Source organism: Argiope bruennichi, chromosome 2 (genome assembly GCF_947563725.1).
Source record: "Argiope bruennichi chromosome 2, qqArgBrue1.1, whole genome shotgun sequence".
Lineage (NCBI taxonomy): Eukaryota > Metazoa > Arthropoda > Arachnida > Araneae > Araneidae > Argiope > Argiope bruennichi.
In genome coordinates this window covers 118,505,884-118,526,122 of record NC_079152.1, presented here as the reverse complement: position 1 = coordinate 118,526,122, position 20,239 = coordinate 118,505,884, and the positions used below count along the sequence as shown (strand labels likewise).

At 28.5% G+C, this 20,239-nt stretch overlaps 1 protein-coding gene across 2 annotated transcripts in view; it reads right to left on the bottom strand.

The window, feature by feature from the left end:
* Positions 1–20,239, bottom strand: part of LOC129961612 (pleckstrin homology domain-containing family G member 4B-like) — a 544,990-nt gene that overhangs the window by 114,518 nt on the left and 410,233 nt on the right. For both annotated transcript variants that reach the window (XM_056075118.1, XM_056075119.1), the window contains 5 exons: positions 14,147–14,246; positions 13,940–14,038; positions 12,910–13,026; positions 11,460–11,707; positions 8,494–8,632 (listed from right to left, as the gene is read on the bottom strand). In XM_056075118.1, coding sequence (XP_055931093.1) covers positions 8,494–8,632; positions 11,460–11,707; positions 12,910–13,026; positions 13,940–14,038; positions 14,147–14,246 — 703 coding nt within the window. The remainder of the gene's footprint in view (positions 1–8,493; positions 8,633–11,459; positions 11,708–12,909; positions 13,027–13,939; positions 14,039–14,146; positions 14,247–20,239) is intronic.

Sequence of the window (20,239 nt, the reverse complement as noted above, 5' to 3'; positions counted from 1 at the left end):
TAACGAGACAACTACACTGATAAATGGGATCCAAGAATTTATATGTAATTCCACAAACATTTAACACAAAAAGGCTTTTGCTTTCCCTTCCTTTCAACCAACTGAGAACCATGAGTAAAAGAGACTCTTTTTAGTGTAGATGTCAAGTGGAATTAAGCACACAACACGTTTTTCTGCCCTATTACTTTCAACGCAAAAGCTTTAATTTGAAAAGAATGGACGATACGTCCCCTGACAATAAGATAAACGAATAGGAGTTGTATAATCTTTTCTACTGTTAAAAGATTATGTGATATAAGGGAGAAAAAAACCTCTGCTTAAGGGTCAAAACTGACAGTTCAGAAGTTTTTCGATACAAAGACGGCTGTATAGGCAGAGGTTATTGCTTTCTCTGCTCTTAGGTCTATCTACAATTTCCGAGATTAAATTCCATACCATATATATATATAATTAATGAAATGTTTAAACCAAGCACGTCAGCTTTATCAAGATGCATAACAACAGAAATTATTCAAATAATAAAACAAATATCGTGGTAATAAATTTATTCCTTAATCAGCAGAACAAACTAAAATAATGATATTTATTTGAGTAATATATTTTTTCAGACTGGATAATGTACGTATTCAGTTAATATCTTTAAAAAATGATGATTAATTGCACATTTTATCTCGACTTCTCATTTGCGAGATGGGTTATATCAAAACCTGGTGATCTAAAAAAGAAAGGGAGACTAACAACTTCGATAATCATATTCTAGGCATAAATAGTAGTCAAGTAAATAATACTAACAACAAAAAATATTGCCTTCGTAATGCTATAATGATTGTGATACATGTTTCAGAAACATTGCAAAAATAGTATGTTATATACATGCAGGACTACATTAAGATCCTTCATTCACTTGTATTAGCAATATAGGAAGAGAATTGAAAGCTCAGTAGAGCTCGTTGAGTCACGGTATAGAATCAAGAAGAAAATCAATTATTTATTGTATAATAAAATGGTATATATATTTTGAATCTTAGAAACATATAAATATATGATTAGCAAATGATGAAAAGTTGGAGAAAAAAAAATTTGAATGCTCATACTATGTAGTAGGACATGTATGATATACTGATGTGTCCCTAGAAATTAAATTAATTAATTATAATTTAATTAGAAATTTATTTTAACTGCCAATCCATTTTAATAAGAAAGCAATTATGATTATAATATGTAAAGCATTTGGAGTTGGAGGTCTCCCAAAGGAACCCATGAAAATACATGTTATTTTTGAGCAACCATGCCAAATAAAAAGTTAATATGAAATGAAAATAAATATACGATATTAAAATCAAAGATTAGCATTATACAAGAGAGATAAAATAACAAAAAGATAATCATATGTTGCAGTTTGATAAATAATGTCGATGTGACAGAATAAGTTGTTTTAAAATATGCACCTCTTGTTGATATTCAATCACGATAAAAACCTGCCTAAAGTAAGAGTTTTGTTACCTTAAACTGACCAGGAAGAGAATAAATTGTCATATAATAAATTATAAGCATTTCAGTTGTCATATAATAAATTGATTAATTCATACTAGTTTATTTTCTTAAGACTTTGATGTCAAACAATACTCATTAAACTCAGTAAGGAGAATACACAACTTTTCCTATCTCCAGGTGAATCTTTTTTATTGTCTGGACAAATAATGCTTGCCATCCACGTCTCCCATGTAGCATCCTACGCCATTCGTCGCCAGCACCCCGGAGGACGAGAGCTGACCCCTCACCTCAGACGCTCCCGTGGCAAATATATGCTCTGGGTGGAGCGGCGCGCGAGCAACGACCTCAATGAGAGACTTTTACACTTTTAACTAACTGGAAAATCCCCGGCCGACGGCAACGGGAAATAAACGGAAGAAATATGCTGAAAATTATTATGGATGACTAGTTAATTTCGTCACTGGAGACTTTAAACAACAAAATTAAGGTGGATTCCCACATGAAACAGCAGGGATAATTTGGAAAATGGACATTGTTGTTCTGATACACTGAAAATGACAGATAATAATAATAATAATAATAAATTCTCCGTGATGCTCTCTATATTGACAAACATTATGTGTCCGGAGAATATAACATAACCAAGTGATTGTTTTTAAATTATGGATCCCGATCACGAGTAAGTTCATAAAAACATGATCTGCATGCACTTTTGTCATATATTTTGTAATTAACAGCCAAAAAAATAATACAAACTGCCTTGATTTGAAGGATCTTATTAAAAATTTTAAAATAAGTAAGTAGAAGTTAATTATTATTTATCTTTACTTAAAGTTTCAATCTCAAGATTTTCTTGCATAGATCGGTTCGGGCCTTTTTTTTCTGGGGGGGGGGGCAAAAGTGGCTCTTAATCGCGAAAAAAAAAACTATTATGAAACTCTTACATAAAAACATTATGGATATTTCCTTTTTTTACAGTTTTTAGAAAATGTAAGGAGCTTGGTAAAAATTTAGCTGGTATAATGAACTATTGCTTCTGTATATATAACCAAACACTCTTTTTTAATTATTATAAATTTAATATTCAGTTTCCAACTTTGAAAAGGAATATCACTGTAGATAGAATATTTATCATTGAATTATTATGTTATTATCAGTACTTAACAAAAACATTGTAAACAAAAATAGTAATGGTAAGACTTACTGAGATTGACGAATTTATTAACTGAGTTAATTGCCTTTTTTCCCCCTCCACCAAGTTTTCTTCTTCTTTTTCTTTCTTTTTTTCTAAAGACAATATTACGTTATGAAATTACCCTCCCCCCTTACGAAATTATGACAAAAAGGCGTTTAAGAAACGAATCCTGTGAATTTTAAAAATATTTGACGATATCTCGGAATTTACAATTTCTATCTTTGACAATATCACATATTCCACAAACATATTTCGTTATTAAAAAATATATAATCTTACGACCAAAATGGTGGAAATAAATTCACTTACAAAAGTGTTATATTTTTCTCAACTTTTTGAGCATGATTTAGAAAGTAAACCCCGAAAAGTTATTCGGAAGCTGAATAATTAAAATGACAGTTTATATTACATCTGACCTTGAACAAAAAGATCTTAACTTTTCATCTTGACATCTGATAACTCGAAGATAGTTATTTCAAAAGCAGTAGAAAAAACATCTTCAAATAATATACAAAAATAGTAATTTTGACAAATATATGTTTTTTTTAAATTGTATTTCTTTTTTTTTTAAATCTTAGTTACGTTTAACATGACTGTAAAAAATTTTAGTATAACTATTACTTATTATTATGGTTCTGAATGATTCAAAATTTCAAAAATTAATCTGAAACTGAAAGCAAGGAAAAAGAAGAGCATTTTCAACACTTTATGCACCTCCAGAAATATCTTTCTTATTAAAAAATAAATAGTTAGGCAGTTTAATAAATTTTAACATTTCTCTTACTAGCAATTCAGTTTTACTGTTGTGTTTGAGACGATGAAACTCTTAAACGCACTATTAAAAATAAAAGGAAATAAATAAATGGCTCTTAGTAACTAAATCAATGAGCGTATCCTTTCTTCCTAGAAAGTTGTCCCCAGGCACAGAATATCGATCAGTAAATTGAATTTCTTTCTTAACTGACCTTTGACACTCTATTTGATTCTCTATACAAACTCAATGAATAAATTAAAGCACTGAATAAATTAAAGCATTAAAGAAATAAAAGCGCTATTAAAAGCTTTTAGCATTGAAATAGTAGAGATAAATAATTGGTTACGTGGCATTTCACTTTTATTCAAGTAAAAAAATGACCCCTGATTCAAATTATAATCTCTTCTGAGCTTCCAGTTGAATGGTTTTGTGGAATTTATTATTTTTAATGACATATAATTTAAAATTTGCTAATTAAATATTTTTTTTTGTTGAATATGAGAATATATAGGATGATTTAGTTTGTAAATGATGTACTATTTAACATTAGACAACAACAGAGCTTGTTAAATAAGATAATTAAAAAAAATCTTATGAACTATGAATGTTTCTCATAAAAATATTGATACTGCAGTAAAATGCCCCTAAAGAATCTGCCTAAAAATTATGCACATATTTCCAGTGAACAAGAACAACCTACATAGTCAACATTATCATATAGAACAAGAGACAAATAAATTGCAGTAAATGACGTGTATAGTCGGGGGGGGGGTGATTTTAAAGCAAGATTCGTTTCCCTCTGGCGACATATATGTACAATTTTAGAGATTATGATAAAATAATTTCGCGATGTAATTATGACTATTTTATGTAATTTGAATACGGACGAGCCCTAATAACATTTCATCTGTAGTTTATTTCATACAGTGGTTTTCAAAATCCTAATGTTTTATTAAAAAATTATAAAATAAAATATTTTTAATAATTTAAATAATTAAATAGAATATATAAAAAATGAAAATAAGATGCAAAAGAATGAAAAAAAAACCGATACTTAAAATGCAACGAATTTAGGTATTTTAAAAATTCTAAAAAATTAATCCTAAAAAGTGTGCAACTGTTCAATACCGCATAGGCGATGATTATTGATAAATTATCATTTTTCAAATAAGTATTTTTATTTTAATTAAAACAAAAGTGTTTTTTTTAAATGTAACAATGGTCAACAATAAGCCTTTTTATTTTTCGAGGGGGTAGGTAAATGATTCCATTTTAGATATTAATATTATTCCAGCTTCGAATTGTTTCATTTTTATAGATAGAGAAACAATTTTTAGTTGATTGTTAAAATATATTATAATTCTCTGATATAAAATCTTTTTATTTATTCAAAAAGAACTACACTGTTCATCTTAGTGCTAGAAGTTTATAAAGAATTTCCAATGTTTAATTGAATCAAAATCAAGCATAGTGAAAGTAAATTCTTTTTAAAAAAAGAAAATAAACAACAACTACATTATTTAAGGAAAATTTAAAATGCGATAATATGCATTATTTTCACCAGAAGTATATTCTAGATTTAATCACTCATTTCGTTTATCTTGAAAGTAATCTTATGCTATCATTAAAATACGATTATTTAAAAACTAATATTAAGTTATCATTTCTAACTGCAGCGAAAATAGGCAACTGGTGCAGCCATTTACTACATTTCAAAGAAAAGGACAAAATGTCATCTGCACAAATCTGAAGCCATTTACTACAAGCAACGAGCAACCTGACCTATTTGCCGTGAGCATAGAAATTTCTGCGCTCGTTAGTGATAAAATAAATCCTATATTGCTGAAAAATCCAGTTATAAAACTATGATACAGTATCCAAAACAATATGGAAATTCAACAATCCCTACGACCTTTCAATGATCCAACTTCGACACTTGCTAAAACTACGATGATTATGTCACGTATCACAAGTCACACCTGTAATGTCGCAGTGATTGAAAAATAATATAAAAGGAAAAGGCAATGCGATTTTTTTATTCAAACAGTATAATTAAGGAAATCACATCCATCTTTTTTTGACACCAATCACGCTAAGAACAGAATGGAACAACTCTGTAACAGTTAATAGCAGTTAATTTTAAAATAATGCATTGTAATATTGACAGTAACCAGAAAAAACTAATACCTATGCAAATTAACTGATCAGAGACATAACATAGTAAAAGAAATGGCCTTGGATTCATTTTTCATTGAATACAGAAAGTTTAATCAGCCATGTGATAAATGTACAATCTTAAGGGAAGTTTGTTATTTAAAAACTGTCAAGTGAACATTTTTGTAGAGAAGGAAACAAAAGAAAAGAAAAAAAAAATGATATAAATAAGCTTATGTAAACAAATAAATGGAAATACACACATAAAAAGTAGCAGACTTTAAATTATCGAAGAAAAAAAATAGCAGGAAGGTTATACGTGAAAGGCTTTTAATTCAGGAAATGAGAATTCGAAAACATTTAGGCCATTAATACATAAGAAATTTATCTTTATATTTCATATATTCATTAACCGAAATAGAATTTTAAAAATTCACTTGAAATAAAAATATCGTTTTAGAAATGTTTAGAAAAAGTATCTTAACTGATCAGATTCAATTTGAGCGAAAATAACAGAAAAAATATATTCAAAGGTAACTTTTGTCGCTACTATTTATTTATTTATTGCAAAGCAATATCAAATCACTTTACAACAATCATATTTTTTCTAATATAATTTTATTAATTTGAAATATAATTTTATTTTTTATAATATTATCATATTATTTTATCACTAGGATTTTATTTTCAACACATAAAAAGCAAGTGAATATTTTTGAAATATTAACAAATAAATCTCATTGATAAATGAAGAATTTAATAATGATTGAAGTGATTTTTTGAGGGTGTGTGTCATGGAAAAATGATAATTAATGTTACTTATCACATCCTTAATTAAACGAGAGATGCAATTTTAATTTTCAAAATAATCGTTGGGAGCATTTTCTCTACTTTTGTTAAATGGATACACATAATAGATTATTTTTATGTGTTTCAGCTTCTGTTGTTTTCGGAAAGTAACACACGACAAAATATATTCAAAGAGCAACCGCTCGTCGTTAGTACCTATCCAATGTTTTTTTTTTTTTTGTAGGGCACTATCCAATCACTTGGTAATAACCACATTTCCTAGTAGACAAGTTTTCTTTCAGCCGATAATGAAAACCCCTTTCCTCTTCTTCGGCTCTTCATATCTGCGAGGTTAATGGCGACGAAAAACATTCAACAATGGCATAGAAATTAAAAAGCAGCTGCACCCCAGGGCAGACTTTTCCGCTATGGCTGCAACAGAATACACCATTGGCAACGTCATCCTTTTTTTGGCAGGTGCTATTCACACACTGACCTTGTATGGTGACCTACTATTGAAAATGTTATATCGAATTTTTAATTCCTAGGTTTCAATTAAAACTAGTAGTTTCGGACAATGGGATAATGCTTCATTATGGTGTTTTGATATGTGGGAAAACATGTAGGCACATTTTTATTTCTGCAGAATCAAAGAACGCATTTGACTACGGGCTATGCAGCGGATTTGTAAGATTGAGGTTATGTTTATTACAAGAGCCGCGAAGTGAAAGAAATACAGATTCGAATAATGTCTCTTTTCATTCGAAATAGACTGGGATATTACGGACTCGTATCATGTTTATGGATTATGCAAATGAGAAGGGAGCGCAACTGAACAATGGTATTAAGCACCATAAAATTCATTCTAGTCAAATCGACTCGGTATTGAGGATATGAGCTGTTAGATATCACAAATGGGGAAACAAATAAATATTGTAACATTTTCTTGGAGGACTAAAATGGAAGATAATCGATTTTTTTTTTAATTTTCTGAAAAAAATTTAGAAATGAACCCATGAACTGATAGAAACAGCGCAAAAAAGTAAATCATAAGAATAACTTCTTCCAATAAAAATATTAAACCTTTATTTACCAAATTATCTTACCATCAATTTTTCAAATTTATTTTTAAACCATTAGTTAAAGCTTGGTACAAAATAAATCGAGGAAGAAGAAAAAAACTTTATTAATTAATTAAAATAATTTAATTAATTAAATTAATAATAAAAGATTTTTAAATGTTATTTTTAGTTGACAGCTACTACTTTCTATCAGAAATACTTTCTTCGCGCTCTTTCAAATACTGTTAGAAAAAATATACATATTGTAAGTGTATCAGTCAGATTTAAACAGTACTTTAAAAAACAGTCGGTAAATTTTCAAAATTACCCTTTTGAATTCAGATAATCTAAATTAAACGATCGACCTTATAACATCATTTACAAAATAATTTTCAAACTTTTTAAAATAATAAATAAAGGATCAACTAAGTAGTTCGAAAATAATTCTAAGCATATTTTTATTTTTTCTGCATACCTGAAGTTTTTTGAATATTTACTTTGAATCATCCCATAAAATTATTATTATTATTTTATTTCATTCCATCTATTTCTAATTTCTTCGGATCCCCCTCCCCCTCTGGAAATAGAATCACCTGTCATTTAAAATTTTATTTTTACCTCCTGTGCCATAACGGTGACGAGTTAAAAACAAACTTATCAATCACAATCATAGAGAATTAAAAATTACATTTCTTGAATTATCACAGCTTAATGCGTCATTGCTTCACAAACCATTATTACTTAAACGCCATGGCAAACCTTCTGATTTAAAGATTAATTCAAAATAATTTCGGTTGCTTCAAATAACCTACGAAGATGCAATTAATTATATATTTTTGGATAACAACGTTTTCCAACATAATTAAACAATTCGGTATTATTTCTTCGGGGCAAAATCTGTCAGGTAGAGGAGGATGCGCATTCCAGATAAAGAAGGAAAAGAATTCGCTGGGCACAGAAACAGAACTACTAATCAATCAAACATAAGAATAGTTTCCTAAAAATACCATATTAATATACTTGGGTGTAAAAATAGAAGTCCTTACTTGACTAGATTCTTCTTGAAAAGTTTTCAGCTGAAGGCATGCTTCCAACCTATTCAGTCGTTTATCAGCTAATCTCGCTAGCTTCGCCATGGCTCTCCGTAATTCATCATACAAGACGCTTGTTCTTTCCAAGTTTTCCCTGCAAATATACAATATTTTATACATTCGTGTATAATATGCATATTTAACTTTATATTGTATCAAAATATTGTACAATTAAATATAGTTACAAAAACGTGAAAAACAATGACAAGACTATGATATTTGGACTCAAAATTTATTTAATTAACTTGTAACAACAGTAAATGGCATGCAAATTAAATTTCTAAGCAAATTTTTACTTTGTCTTATACGTAGTTAAAAGAAAGTATAGTAATCATCAAAAATTCGAACTCGCGATTTTGACGATTCTCTAAGTTTTAGACCTCTCCGAGTTCGAAAAACACATTTTTAGGAAAAGTCCTACCGTCTGGGTATAAAATTTCGGTCGGTTGGGAAAAAATGTCTAAAAAACAAAAATTTGATTTTCGAATACAATTAACCGCATGCCAGGGGCTAATCGCCAAATAACTCGCTAATGATGGCACCATAGATTCGGCAAAAATGCCAAATTCACTCTAAAGGTTAATATTTCGTAACTATTGTGCGCCAATGCTATGCTATGGACGTCCTCTGGGATAATACCTTTATTAGAGCGTATGTTGAGAGTTTTGGGAAGACTACTCCCATTGGTTATTTGTGTTATAAATTAATTAATAAATATAAAAACCTATGGTTAATGCACTGTTTCTTTTTAAATTATATTTCATTTTTATAAAAGAGTATTTTTTTAAAAATAATCGTATGGTAACATATCATAAAAAGTTTAATAATTAATAATTGTCGGACCAATGGGGAAGTAAGAAAGCCATTGGTGTTATTATAGTTAATCTAGAAGTGCCGAAACGGCCAGGGATGCAACGAGTGGGATAAAGGAGAGAATGGGAGAGACAAAAATTTATTGCCTTTATAGCATTTTTTTTACAGCCAAATATGATGAAATGGCAAAAAATGAATACTATTATGCATGGGTCATTTACCTGGCCAAACTAATAATGATAAATAATCACATTATGCTCCGGATGCCATATACCCTTACTGTGTCATTGACAAAGACCAAATAATTTTCATTTTTATGTGGATTTAAAAAAAAATTGCCTCAAATTCAATTTACACTCGGTTCGTGGTGTCAGCCGAAAGGTTTATAAAAATAGTAATGATAATTTGACCTGGCGTAGAAAATTTTTAGAGTAATGAAAAAGCAATTAAACTTAGAGCTGCTAAACAACCTGTATATAAAATTCCAGGATTTACGTTTTGCAATGGATAAATAACTGGGATAAAAGAATTTTAAACCTTGTAAAATGCGTGTAATTTCTTTTCCAAATGATATATTAGTATAATAAAGCAGAAGCAAAACAGCTTTGATGCCTAGGCTGCAAGTTTCGGAAGAAGTATTAAACAAGCTAAACCTTATATTTATTTTACTTTTGCAAATTAAATATGGGGGATGGGTTAAAAAAAGAATATTACAACCTTCGCAGCATGGATCGGATTATTAAATAAATATAGCAGTTTTTTTTTTTTTTTTCCATCTTTGAAGAGTTTTTGAACCTTTCTGGTATTTTGGGGATAATTTAATTTTGTACACTTTAAATTTGTATTAACACTTTAATGGGGCCATGTATTCATACATAAATTAAAATCAAGGACAGTATAAATTTCAGAACATTAACATTCGTCTTAGAATTTTTTTTCAGCTAGCAGTAGTCAAATTATTTTCAAATTCGTAATAGAAATTTCCACTACTCTTAACAGTTTTCAAATTTTTTAATAGATTAGTATGGTCCAAATTACTTTTTAAATTGGAGGAATGATTCGCAAGCATTGACAAACTTGAGTTTGAGTACGTGTTGAAATTAATAGATAAAAAAATGTTCATTAGAGATACACTGAAACTAACATTCCTGAAGATGATGTGTAATTAAGTAATTTATCAATTCCGTTTGTTGCAATATTTATTTTAACCTAAAAACTGTTTATATAGCTATGAGATCAAAAATCAATAAAAATATATCTAGTTTTTAAAATTTAGGTGAGAAAAGGTGGGGTGTAGAGCAAAAGTTGAACTGCCTAGGGGCCTCGCAGAGTTTAATTGTGTCATTTATCTTCAGTATGTTGCTAGTCAAGGTACTCATCTTTTGTATCGAGAACATATCAAATGTATGATAATACTAAAAAAATAATCTTTATTTGTCTATTCATTGTTTGTCATAATTTTAATAATTACTTTCTTAAGAGAAATAAAGTGCGTTTTATGATGAAATTTACTGTTAATGGTGCTTTGTTTTGGCATGAAAAAAATAAAGAAAGCATATTATTGTTTTATGAGTTAAGGATTACGAGAAAAGGGAGTAACATTCCATATTTATTTTCTTTATTCAATAGCTCAGCGCGAGTTTAAATGTTTACAGCAAGATATTACATAATATTTTTTTTTATCTAGGAATTTTATATAATAAGTTTGGAGTAATGAGTCTAAATTTTAAACAAAATATAAGCATCTTTCGAATAAAAACAAAAACTGCATAATAAAATATGTTATTTTAAATCAGTTAATTTTGTTTCGTCAATATTCATTTCCTTATGAAAATAAACTTTACACAAGAATAAACCTATTTTATGATGAAAAGAAAACATGAATTTATAAATGTACAAGCTGAAACAACTGTGCTACCCGTATTTTTTCTTAAAACCAAATAGAACAGAGAATGGCTTTCATAACTGTACAAATTAAAACACAATTAAAAATCTCACCATCACAAAGAATTTTACTTTTTTTCCCTGCAACATTTTCAACTATGGAAGGAACTAAAAAACACAATTTTACTAATTAAAAGCAACACAATCATTTCTGCAGAACGCACCTGTAATCGTGATTATGAGGTGACTTCGTTCTGTACGATTGTAGCTCTTTAAGGATAGTGTCCCCTTCTTCCTCCAGATGTCGCAGCTGCTCGTCGTGGAAGGTGTGGGTTACGTTTCGCTTCTGCTGCTCTATCATCTGGTGGGTAAGGGCGGAGGACACCGGCAGACGACTTCCCCGTAGATCCTCCAGGAGATTGACCAGATGACGACCGGATAAGCGACAGCCGTTGATGAACGGCTCCAGGAACTGCAAGATTAATGGAGACTTCAGATTTTTGACGTTAAGTCAGAAGCTTTTAAAAAAATGATTGTATCAGGAATTCTTTAAAAATTATATCTAGGAACAATTTAGAAATATCCACAGTCCCACATTTTGAAAACCTACTTTTTGTTTCGAATTTACGAGAATCCTAAATATTTTCAACTTGATAATATATGTTCATTTCTTTTTTAACAATAATTACAGAGATATTTAACTTCATAGGGCAGACAATAATGCTTTATATTAACTTCATACAAGAATTCGTTACAAAAAAATATTTATATCATTCAATAAAAAGAAGAATAAAAATAATTTAAAAATTATCTTTATAAAAATAGCTTTTAGTAGATATAAAACTCAGAATGAGTTCTCAAATTAAATATTTTGCATAAATGCTAAAAACCAGCAAAGAAAGAATGTCCCAGTAAAATATTTATTTGATTTCCATATCAAAATTTGTTAATAAGACAGACTCTGTTCAAATCAAGAATTAGGAAAAATTAATAGCATATTCTTCTCTTTCTCTATCATAGAAAATAAGAGCTTAAAGTTTCACAGGATTGTTATTTATTTATTTTATGTGTTTGTTTGTGTATTTACTAAAAAAGAGTCATGGAATACATTCGAAATAAATGATTTGATGAGTTCTATGTCCATCAAAAGGAAGAAATTAATTCTAAATGAACATGTTAACTATACTGAAATTAAATTCTGCAATGTAAATAAAAAAAATAGAGAGAGACATGGAATTGAAGAAAATATATGATACTGCTCTCGGCTCATGTTTATAAAGCAGGAAAGCCTAAATATTTCACGATTTTTTTTTCTTAATTTGTGGATGACTAAATGAATGCTATAATAAATGTCTTTTGAAAAAATGCTTAAATTATAATGAGAATTTTTAAGAAATAAGAGTTATTAAAACTTTCAAGCAAACTACAAATACATTAAAAATGACACAAAATAATATTGTGATTTCATCCGAATCTTATCAATTCAATTCTATGCATAAAAATAAACATTTTAGTCAAACACCCTAAATTATACAGTAAAATCAGGAAATAATTAGACAAACTTTTAGTAAAGCTTCACTTCTTTCAATATGGATCAAAATTTGATTTATCAAAAAACATTACAAAACATAAAAATTCAACCGTAATAATTATAATCATAATGATCAATATTACTTTTCGGAAACTTATCCATTCTTGATGATCATATAGATAGTCTCCTCCATATTGACAAAGCAACTGATCTTTCTGGATGAAATTTAGTAGTTTTTCTCTGGAAGACACTACTTCAAACTAAGGAGAAAAGGAAATGTTTCATAAATGCAGGTTGCAATTTTTCTTATAAGGGAAAAAAAAAAAAAAGATTTATTGTGTAAAAGGAACGTTTAAATTTACAGAGAAATTTTTTTTAGCGAAAATCGCGAATCTAGCAGCTTATAATACAGATTAATAAACAGCCTGAATGCTCATACAGTACTAGGAATGTTTAAAAAAAATCTGAGGAAAATATAATATTATTTTAATTATGAGGAAATAATAGTTTATTAAAATAAATATTTGAAAGATCAAATTTAAAGCAGATAGATAATGCAGAGATCAGGATTACCAAAATAGATCATGAAAATGAATGATTTAAATCTTCAAATATATTTTGATAACGTTTTACCAAAAGTTTTATTCATAAAATTAAATCATGCATTGATAGCCATTATTTTAAAAAAAGAAGCGAATAAAAATTATATTTATTGAAATAAATTTCAGTCAAACTAACTTTTTGTCATTTGTAACATAGAGGGCAAAAGACTAGAAAGAATTAATTTAACAATAGTCTATTTTATGGTATCTTTTAAAAAGAATGAAAGAAAGAATTTTTCTCATGAATTTTTTTAAAGAAAACAATGATATTTGCCCATACTCAGAGAAAGTGTATTAATTAAAATAAACTACAAGATCAAACTCAATACTTAATAATAATTGTTTTTAAGTTTAAAAAATATGCAAATGGTCAATTATATATATAATACTAGCAATTTAAGTCAAATTAATACTGAATAATTAATTGAATTAGAAATAAAACAAAGCCATTATTTTAAAATATCACATTTATATACATTTCATAATAGGATCTAACAAATAAAATAATTGAATAATTACTAAAGAAACAATTCATAATATTACAGAAATTGCTCCGAGAAGTCAAACTTACTTGTATTCTACTTGTAGGAAGCAAAGTGGCTGTGTCAGGAACCTCTTTATTCTCTTCAAATAGAATTAAAACGTCGCTTATCACATTTGAGAGATTGGCCTGCAAATAATAAGAAATTGTTTTTGAAAAAACAACATTTTTCCAAAAAACTTTTTTGATCCAAATAATTACATTGAAATAAAATGACACAACATTCAAAGAGCTTACTTCGATCAGACAAAATGCCTCGTCAAGTGCACTCCAGAAATCTTCAGTATGCTTCAAAGCGTCGATTAAGACAAGAAACCCCTTCCCAATGACTTCTTTCCTGAAAAAAAAATACGTATACGTATTCAATTTGTTAACACCTCAAACAAGAAAGTCATGTTCCGGCGATTGTCAATATATCCATCATGTTTAATTACAGTGTTCAGTTAATAATAATCGGCAAGCTTCACGTCATTGGTTGGACTTTTAATTATGGTCCAGGGGAGGTTAATGCAGGTGGAGCAAAACGATTTTGTGACAAATATATTCAGAATAAACTTTAATTGAACGATCTCAATTACTGTCACTACTCCGGTGGTCAAATATTTCGACATTTAATAGGAAGAAAAATGACGTTTCACATTTTTAAAGTGAGGTTAGCATATGGAGTTATACATGGTTCTGGAAATCTCCATTGTTGCAATCAACAAATCCTTTTTTTTTTAAGTAGAAAAGAAATATAAAAAAATTTCAGAAAACAAAATTTAACGAATTTTTAAATAACATTTTCTATGATTGTATAAAAATAGAAAAAATATAAAAATAATCATTATAAATGACAATTAATATGTTTTTATGTTTCATATTTATATTTATCGTGTTTGTATACGTTTACCAGTAAAGTATAATTAAAAATTATTTCATTATTTAATATTCTTTCCCCAGTGCAATGACTTTTTAAATAATATAAAAATATTATTTAAAAAGTCACATATGTCACGGAAAAGTATGATTAAAAAATTTTTTAATCAAAATTATGCATATGAAAATATAAAAATTATAACATGAAAGATATGGAATATTTCTATAGAAAAAGTTTAAAAAGAACTATTTAAATTCTTGTTTCTAATGGTTAGATGGGAATGGGAATTGGAATTAGACCTGAACTTCATTGTTTTATTCATATAAAATATTTGAAATCTTCGCTTTTGCAAATAAACCTTGGAGGCATATGTTAAATATTAAAATAAAATATATTTAATTCTTCGCTAGGACGTTCTTTATAACACCCGAATTTCGTGTATCGCCAGCAGCTTATATAAATTATTTAGAAAATTTTTCGTTTATAATAAATTTTATGAATAAAGGAAAACTCTCAGCGTAGTGTTAAATTTTAAATTAAAAAAAAATTCTTGATATTCTGCGATTCAATTCTATGGTTCAATTTTCATGTTTATCATATGTTTATTACATATAAATTAACGTAGAAGAACTTTTTACTCTCATTACAATGAATAATTTTATCACACAGCGTTGAGATTTTCAAATAAATTAAATAAAGAAAATAAATTAGGTTGCTGATATTTATCAGGAGTTTACAAATCAAGAAAATCATTGCTTATTATTTATTTTTATTCTTAATTGGTCAATTACAAGTAATTAATATTAATAAAAGTAAAGTTTCTACAAATGACTTTTCAATTTCAACATATTATTCATTGTAGCCAACAAAGCTTCAATTTTAAAGTTCGATTAAAGTTTCCAATACATGAAGATGATCATTTTTTTAAAAAAAAATTCTCCTAAAAGCGTAACAATAATAATAAACCGAGTTTTATTTTAATTGAAACAAAAAAAAAAATTACGATAAAAATTGATACAATTCATTTGAATAAGTTAAAGTAAGGCGAAAATTAAATGAATAAAACAATTTCTACCAACAGTCATTATTAGGAAATGCATCCAATTAAAAACCAATTTCTCATGAATTCATAAAAATATGATATGCAAAAGCTTTAAAAATGAGTAATAATTAGTTTAAATCTTTTGAAAATAAGAATTAAAGCAATATATTATCAATTAACTGTTCAAAAGTATATAAGTTTGCATAATTATAAATTTATAAAATTCGAGTTTTATAATAAAACATCCATTTTATTTCGATTTTATGAATATATATGATATACAATGCATGCATTTGGTTTTTTTTCTTTTAAAATAAACGTGACTCATACTAAATGCATTCTTTTGGTGCATACACCCCACTCCGAAGGAAATGGTATACAGGTGCATAATTTATAGAAAAGTCTTACAGAAGGATGCCATTCCTCATACATTAGCAAGCGATAAATGTGAATTTATTCCACTGCTGGTAACTAATAACGCCGAAACAGCGTAAAATCACATGACGAACAAACCGAAATTACTTTCTTTGTGCATGTCGTATACAGAACAAGACCAGAATCAAAAAGCCGAACGCGTCTGCAGCAATTAATCGGCTACTATTCCGAATTAATCAAGTTGATAGCATCCGCAGGAGACGAACACTTATCTCCTCCATTCAAGTCTTCATTGAAAATGCATGACACGAAAAACGCATTTCCCAAATTACAGGGTTAATCAAATGGACCGTGAAGTCCCATCCAGGAGCTTCATTCAGTTAGGCACTTTGGGCCGTGAAATATGCAAAACAGGTTCGCATACTTTCTCTAAGAGAGAAAAACACTAATAAATGTGTTATCCCGTGGATTTAACATAAGAGACCAGAGATTTAAAGTCTACATTACATGGCCATCATTGTTGTAGCAAACCGCAGATTGAATTGCCGGGAAATCAATAATACCAGCGGAACTCAGCGGTCGACGTTAATCTTTCCAGTATAAAAGAAAGACTAAAAAAAGAAGGGGGAAAAATGCCATTCGGATTTGCTGTATTATAGTTACTTTTATTGTCATGTTTCTCTTTCCCTTCTAATTATTTCTTTACATTCAAGAAGAAGAAGAAAATAAAGTTACAATTTCTTTCCAATATTTTTTTTCTACTTCTATCGACTCGGAGGAGGGCGGCAGATAAATTTTATTTTTTATTTTTTCAATCTTTTCTTCTTTTTTTTAATTTTATAGACTACTTTTTAAGAAGTAAGTAAAAACCTCGGAGTATCTACAAAAAGAGTGGAGTATCCATAAATTTTAAAGTACATAAAATATTAAAATAACACATATTTACTGAAGGCACTATATTTAATGACAATACATTTAATGCAAAACATGAATAAAGGTTTAATTAACAAGCGGGAGTGGTCTCTGCGAAATTTTCTCTCAGGCCTTTCAATAAAAATTTCATCTCCCTTCCCCCGCATAAAATTGTGAATCTTAAGTAAGAGGCCAGAAAGCATTGGAGAAAACGATAGTTACAAAATAAAATCTTCGGTGTGCTTAGAATTTTTACTGAATATATCGTGATAATATATATTTTGAATGCTTTTTTACCAAGAGACTGACATCAAAATTTGACACAAAACTACAGTTGTAGATATTTGATAACATATCGAATTTCATTGATTTAAGTCATTTAAGCGTACACGCGTGCGAAAGGACAGAACGACAGATGGTAAACCCTCGGGCAGATCTGGTTGCGAAGAATCTATATTTTGCATACTAAACCTATGTATCAAATTTTATAAACCTAGCCCTTTACGTTTTATAATTATAGCATTCATTTGTACTCAAATAGTCAGACAAATTTCCTGTAAAAATATTTCGTTCAAAATTTGATTGAAATCTACACATTTGATTATAATTCCAAATATTAATTTCATCCATCTAGCTCTAAGCATTTTTGGGTTATCGTATTCACAGACAGACAGACAGACAGTGTTTTTCGGATTCGGAGAGATATGAAATGTGAAGATTCATCAAAATCTCGAGTTCGAATTATTTTGATAATTACGACACTTTCTGTATACTTCAGTTATGAGAAAATAAAAATATACAATTGAAATAAGAATTACAAAAGTAAAGAAATGAACATGGAATGAAAAAGAATAATCAGTTCTGGAAATTGAATTTGAATATATGTTTCAAATGACATTTTTGAACTGCATTCATAATTGCCCTACCCTACAGATATTGGTTTATCAAGTACACCTCATGCATCTTATCAAAACGTAAAAAATTCATGGGAAACACTTAAACAAAAACATATATATTTTTCATTTTGTCAATCCATTTTGCTTGAATTTCAAGCATTGCCAACAATACCAACAATGAAATGAAAAATTGATGCGCTTCCTGTATACGAACTCAAATTATATTAGGGGTACTAATTCCTCATTCCATTAAGAATATCTAACAAAATCCACTAATGAAAAAATTATGATAAAGGCGAGGACATCATCTATTACTCAAAGTGACATGGGACAAAATTTTGATATATGACAAAGATAAGACGGCGAATTACATTTCAATAATAATTCCTGAAGAATTCAACATTTATACTTGGCTTGAAAGAAATTCAGGGAAAAAAACTTAGCAACTAATCGTATAGCAAAGAGAAATTCATTGCTAAAATACACAACATTTTAACAATATCAAGTAATACTAAGAGCACAACCAGAGGATGCAATCCTTAATCTGCAGTCTGATTCAAGTTCATCAGCCATATTATACCTTGAACCACCGCTAGAGACTGATGGACGTAATATTACAGATATCATCTTCAAAACGGTGTTCACGATATGCTTGAAGTTTAAAAAATACAGATCGATCGATTATATAATAGACCAGGTTACGTCATATTAAACAATTTTATAAAAACTGTAAGCGAATTGCTCAGATTTTTTAAAAATAACTTTTTAATGTAAAGAGTTAGGACTGATAAAATGTTCGATAATACGGATCAAATATTCTCTGTATGCCTCAAAGCTCAAAATAGTAATCCAAATAAAAGCAAAGTCGAATTAAAAAGATTATTTATAATGAACAGTCGCGAGAATACCATCTGACGACTCTGAAACAGAGCGAAACAACTTTCTGTAATTCCCTCTCTCAAAAATAAAACAAAAATGATAATAAACAAATATCTTAAAATCTTATTTAAAAAAGAATTAGTTATTGATAATTCAAATGCATTTTCATAAGATTATTCTTACAATAAAGCTGATGTTATGAAATCGTTATTATATGATAATTATTAGTGAATTTTTAAATAAAAGACATCGATTATAATTCAAATGCATTTTCATAAGATTATTCTTACAATAAAGCTGATGTTATGAAATCGTTATTATATGATAATTATTAGTGAATTTTTAAATAAAAGGCATCGATTATAATTCAAATGCATTTTCATAAGATTATTCTTACAATAAAGCTGATCTTATGAAATCGTTATTATATGATAATTATTAGTGAATTTTTAAATAAAAGGCATGGATTAAGTCTTGAGCTATAATAGATGTAGTAGTTTTCTGAATTAAAATAACAATTGTTTATAAATTATTAAATTTACTATATATTAAGTAAATTAAGAATAGTAAACAATGGTATAACAGAATAACATTAGATTAACATTAATTTTCACACATCCCTTAGTAACAGAAAAGAGCGATTTACTATTTTATCAATAATTCCTTAAGAACTAATAATTTCATGTTTAATTTTAAAACGTAAAACCCTTATAAACACAAACAGTGCAATACATTCTTCAAAAAGATCACTGATTTTAGGATTCATCAAAAGAAAATTTCAAGCTGAAAACTGGGTTATGCATCACACAGAGGGGTGTGGTTTGTGCACTTGTCATCGGATTACTTTCCAGAACAAGTCGTTTTATGATAGCATTGAAGTTACTACTGCTGATTTACGCCTAATTTCATCATACAAACGAGCCGAGGATTTTTTTTTTTTTATTAAGTCATTGAAACTCCAGACAGTTTGGGAACAGCCCTATCTTTGGATGTTCAGTGCCATTATCTATTCATGAAGTAATTAATCGAATATCTCATTTACTTTACCGATACTTTGAATAATTACCGATCATTTTCGTTTTGAGGTGTTGAGAAGTTGCTTAAGAATGTAGTCGTAGCATATCAATGACATGATATGGGTCTGAAGGCAAGCAAAATGAGTTACGAAAGAATAAATCACTTTGTTAATGGATGTTGCGAAGTATGAAAGGAAAAAATTACTTTTGTATAAGACTATTTCTATAATAGTATTGATCTATATTTATCAGGTCTAATAGGCAAGAGACATTTTATTTTACATATATATTACATAAATGCCAATTACAATTATTATTTCGTTCTGGCTGGAGCCATTTCATCAACTTAAG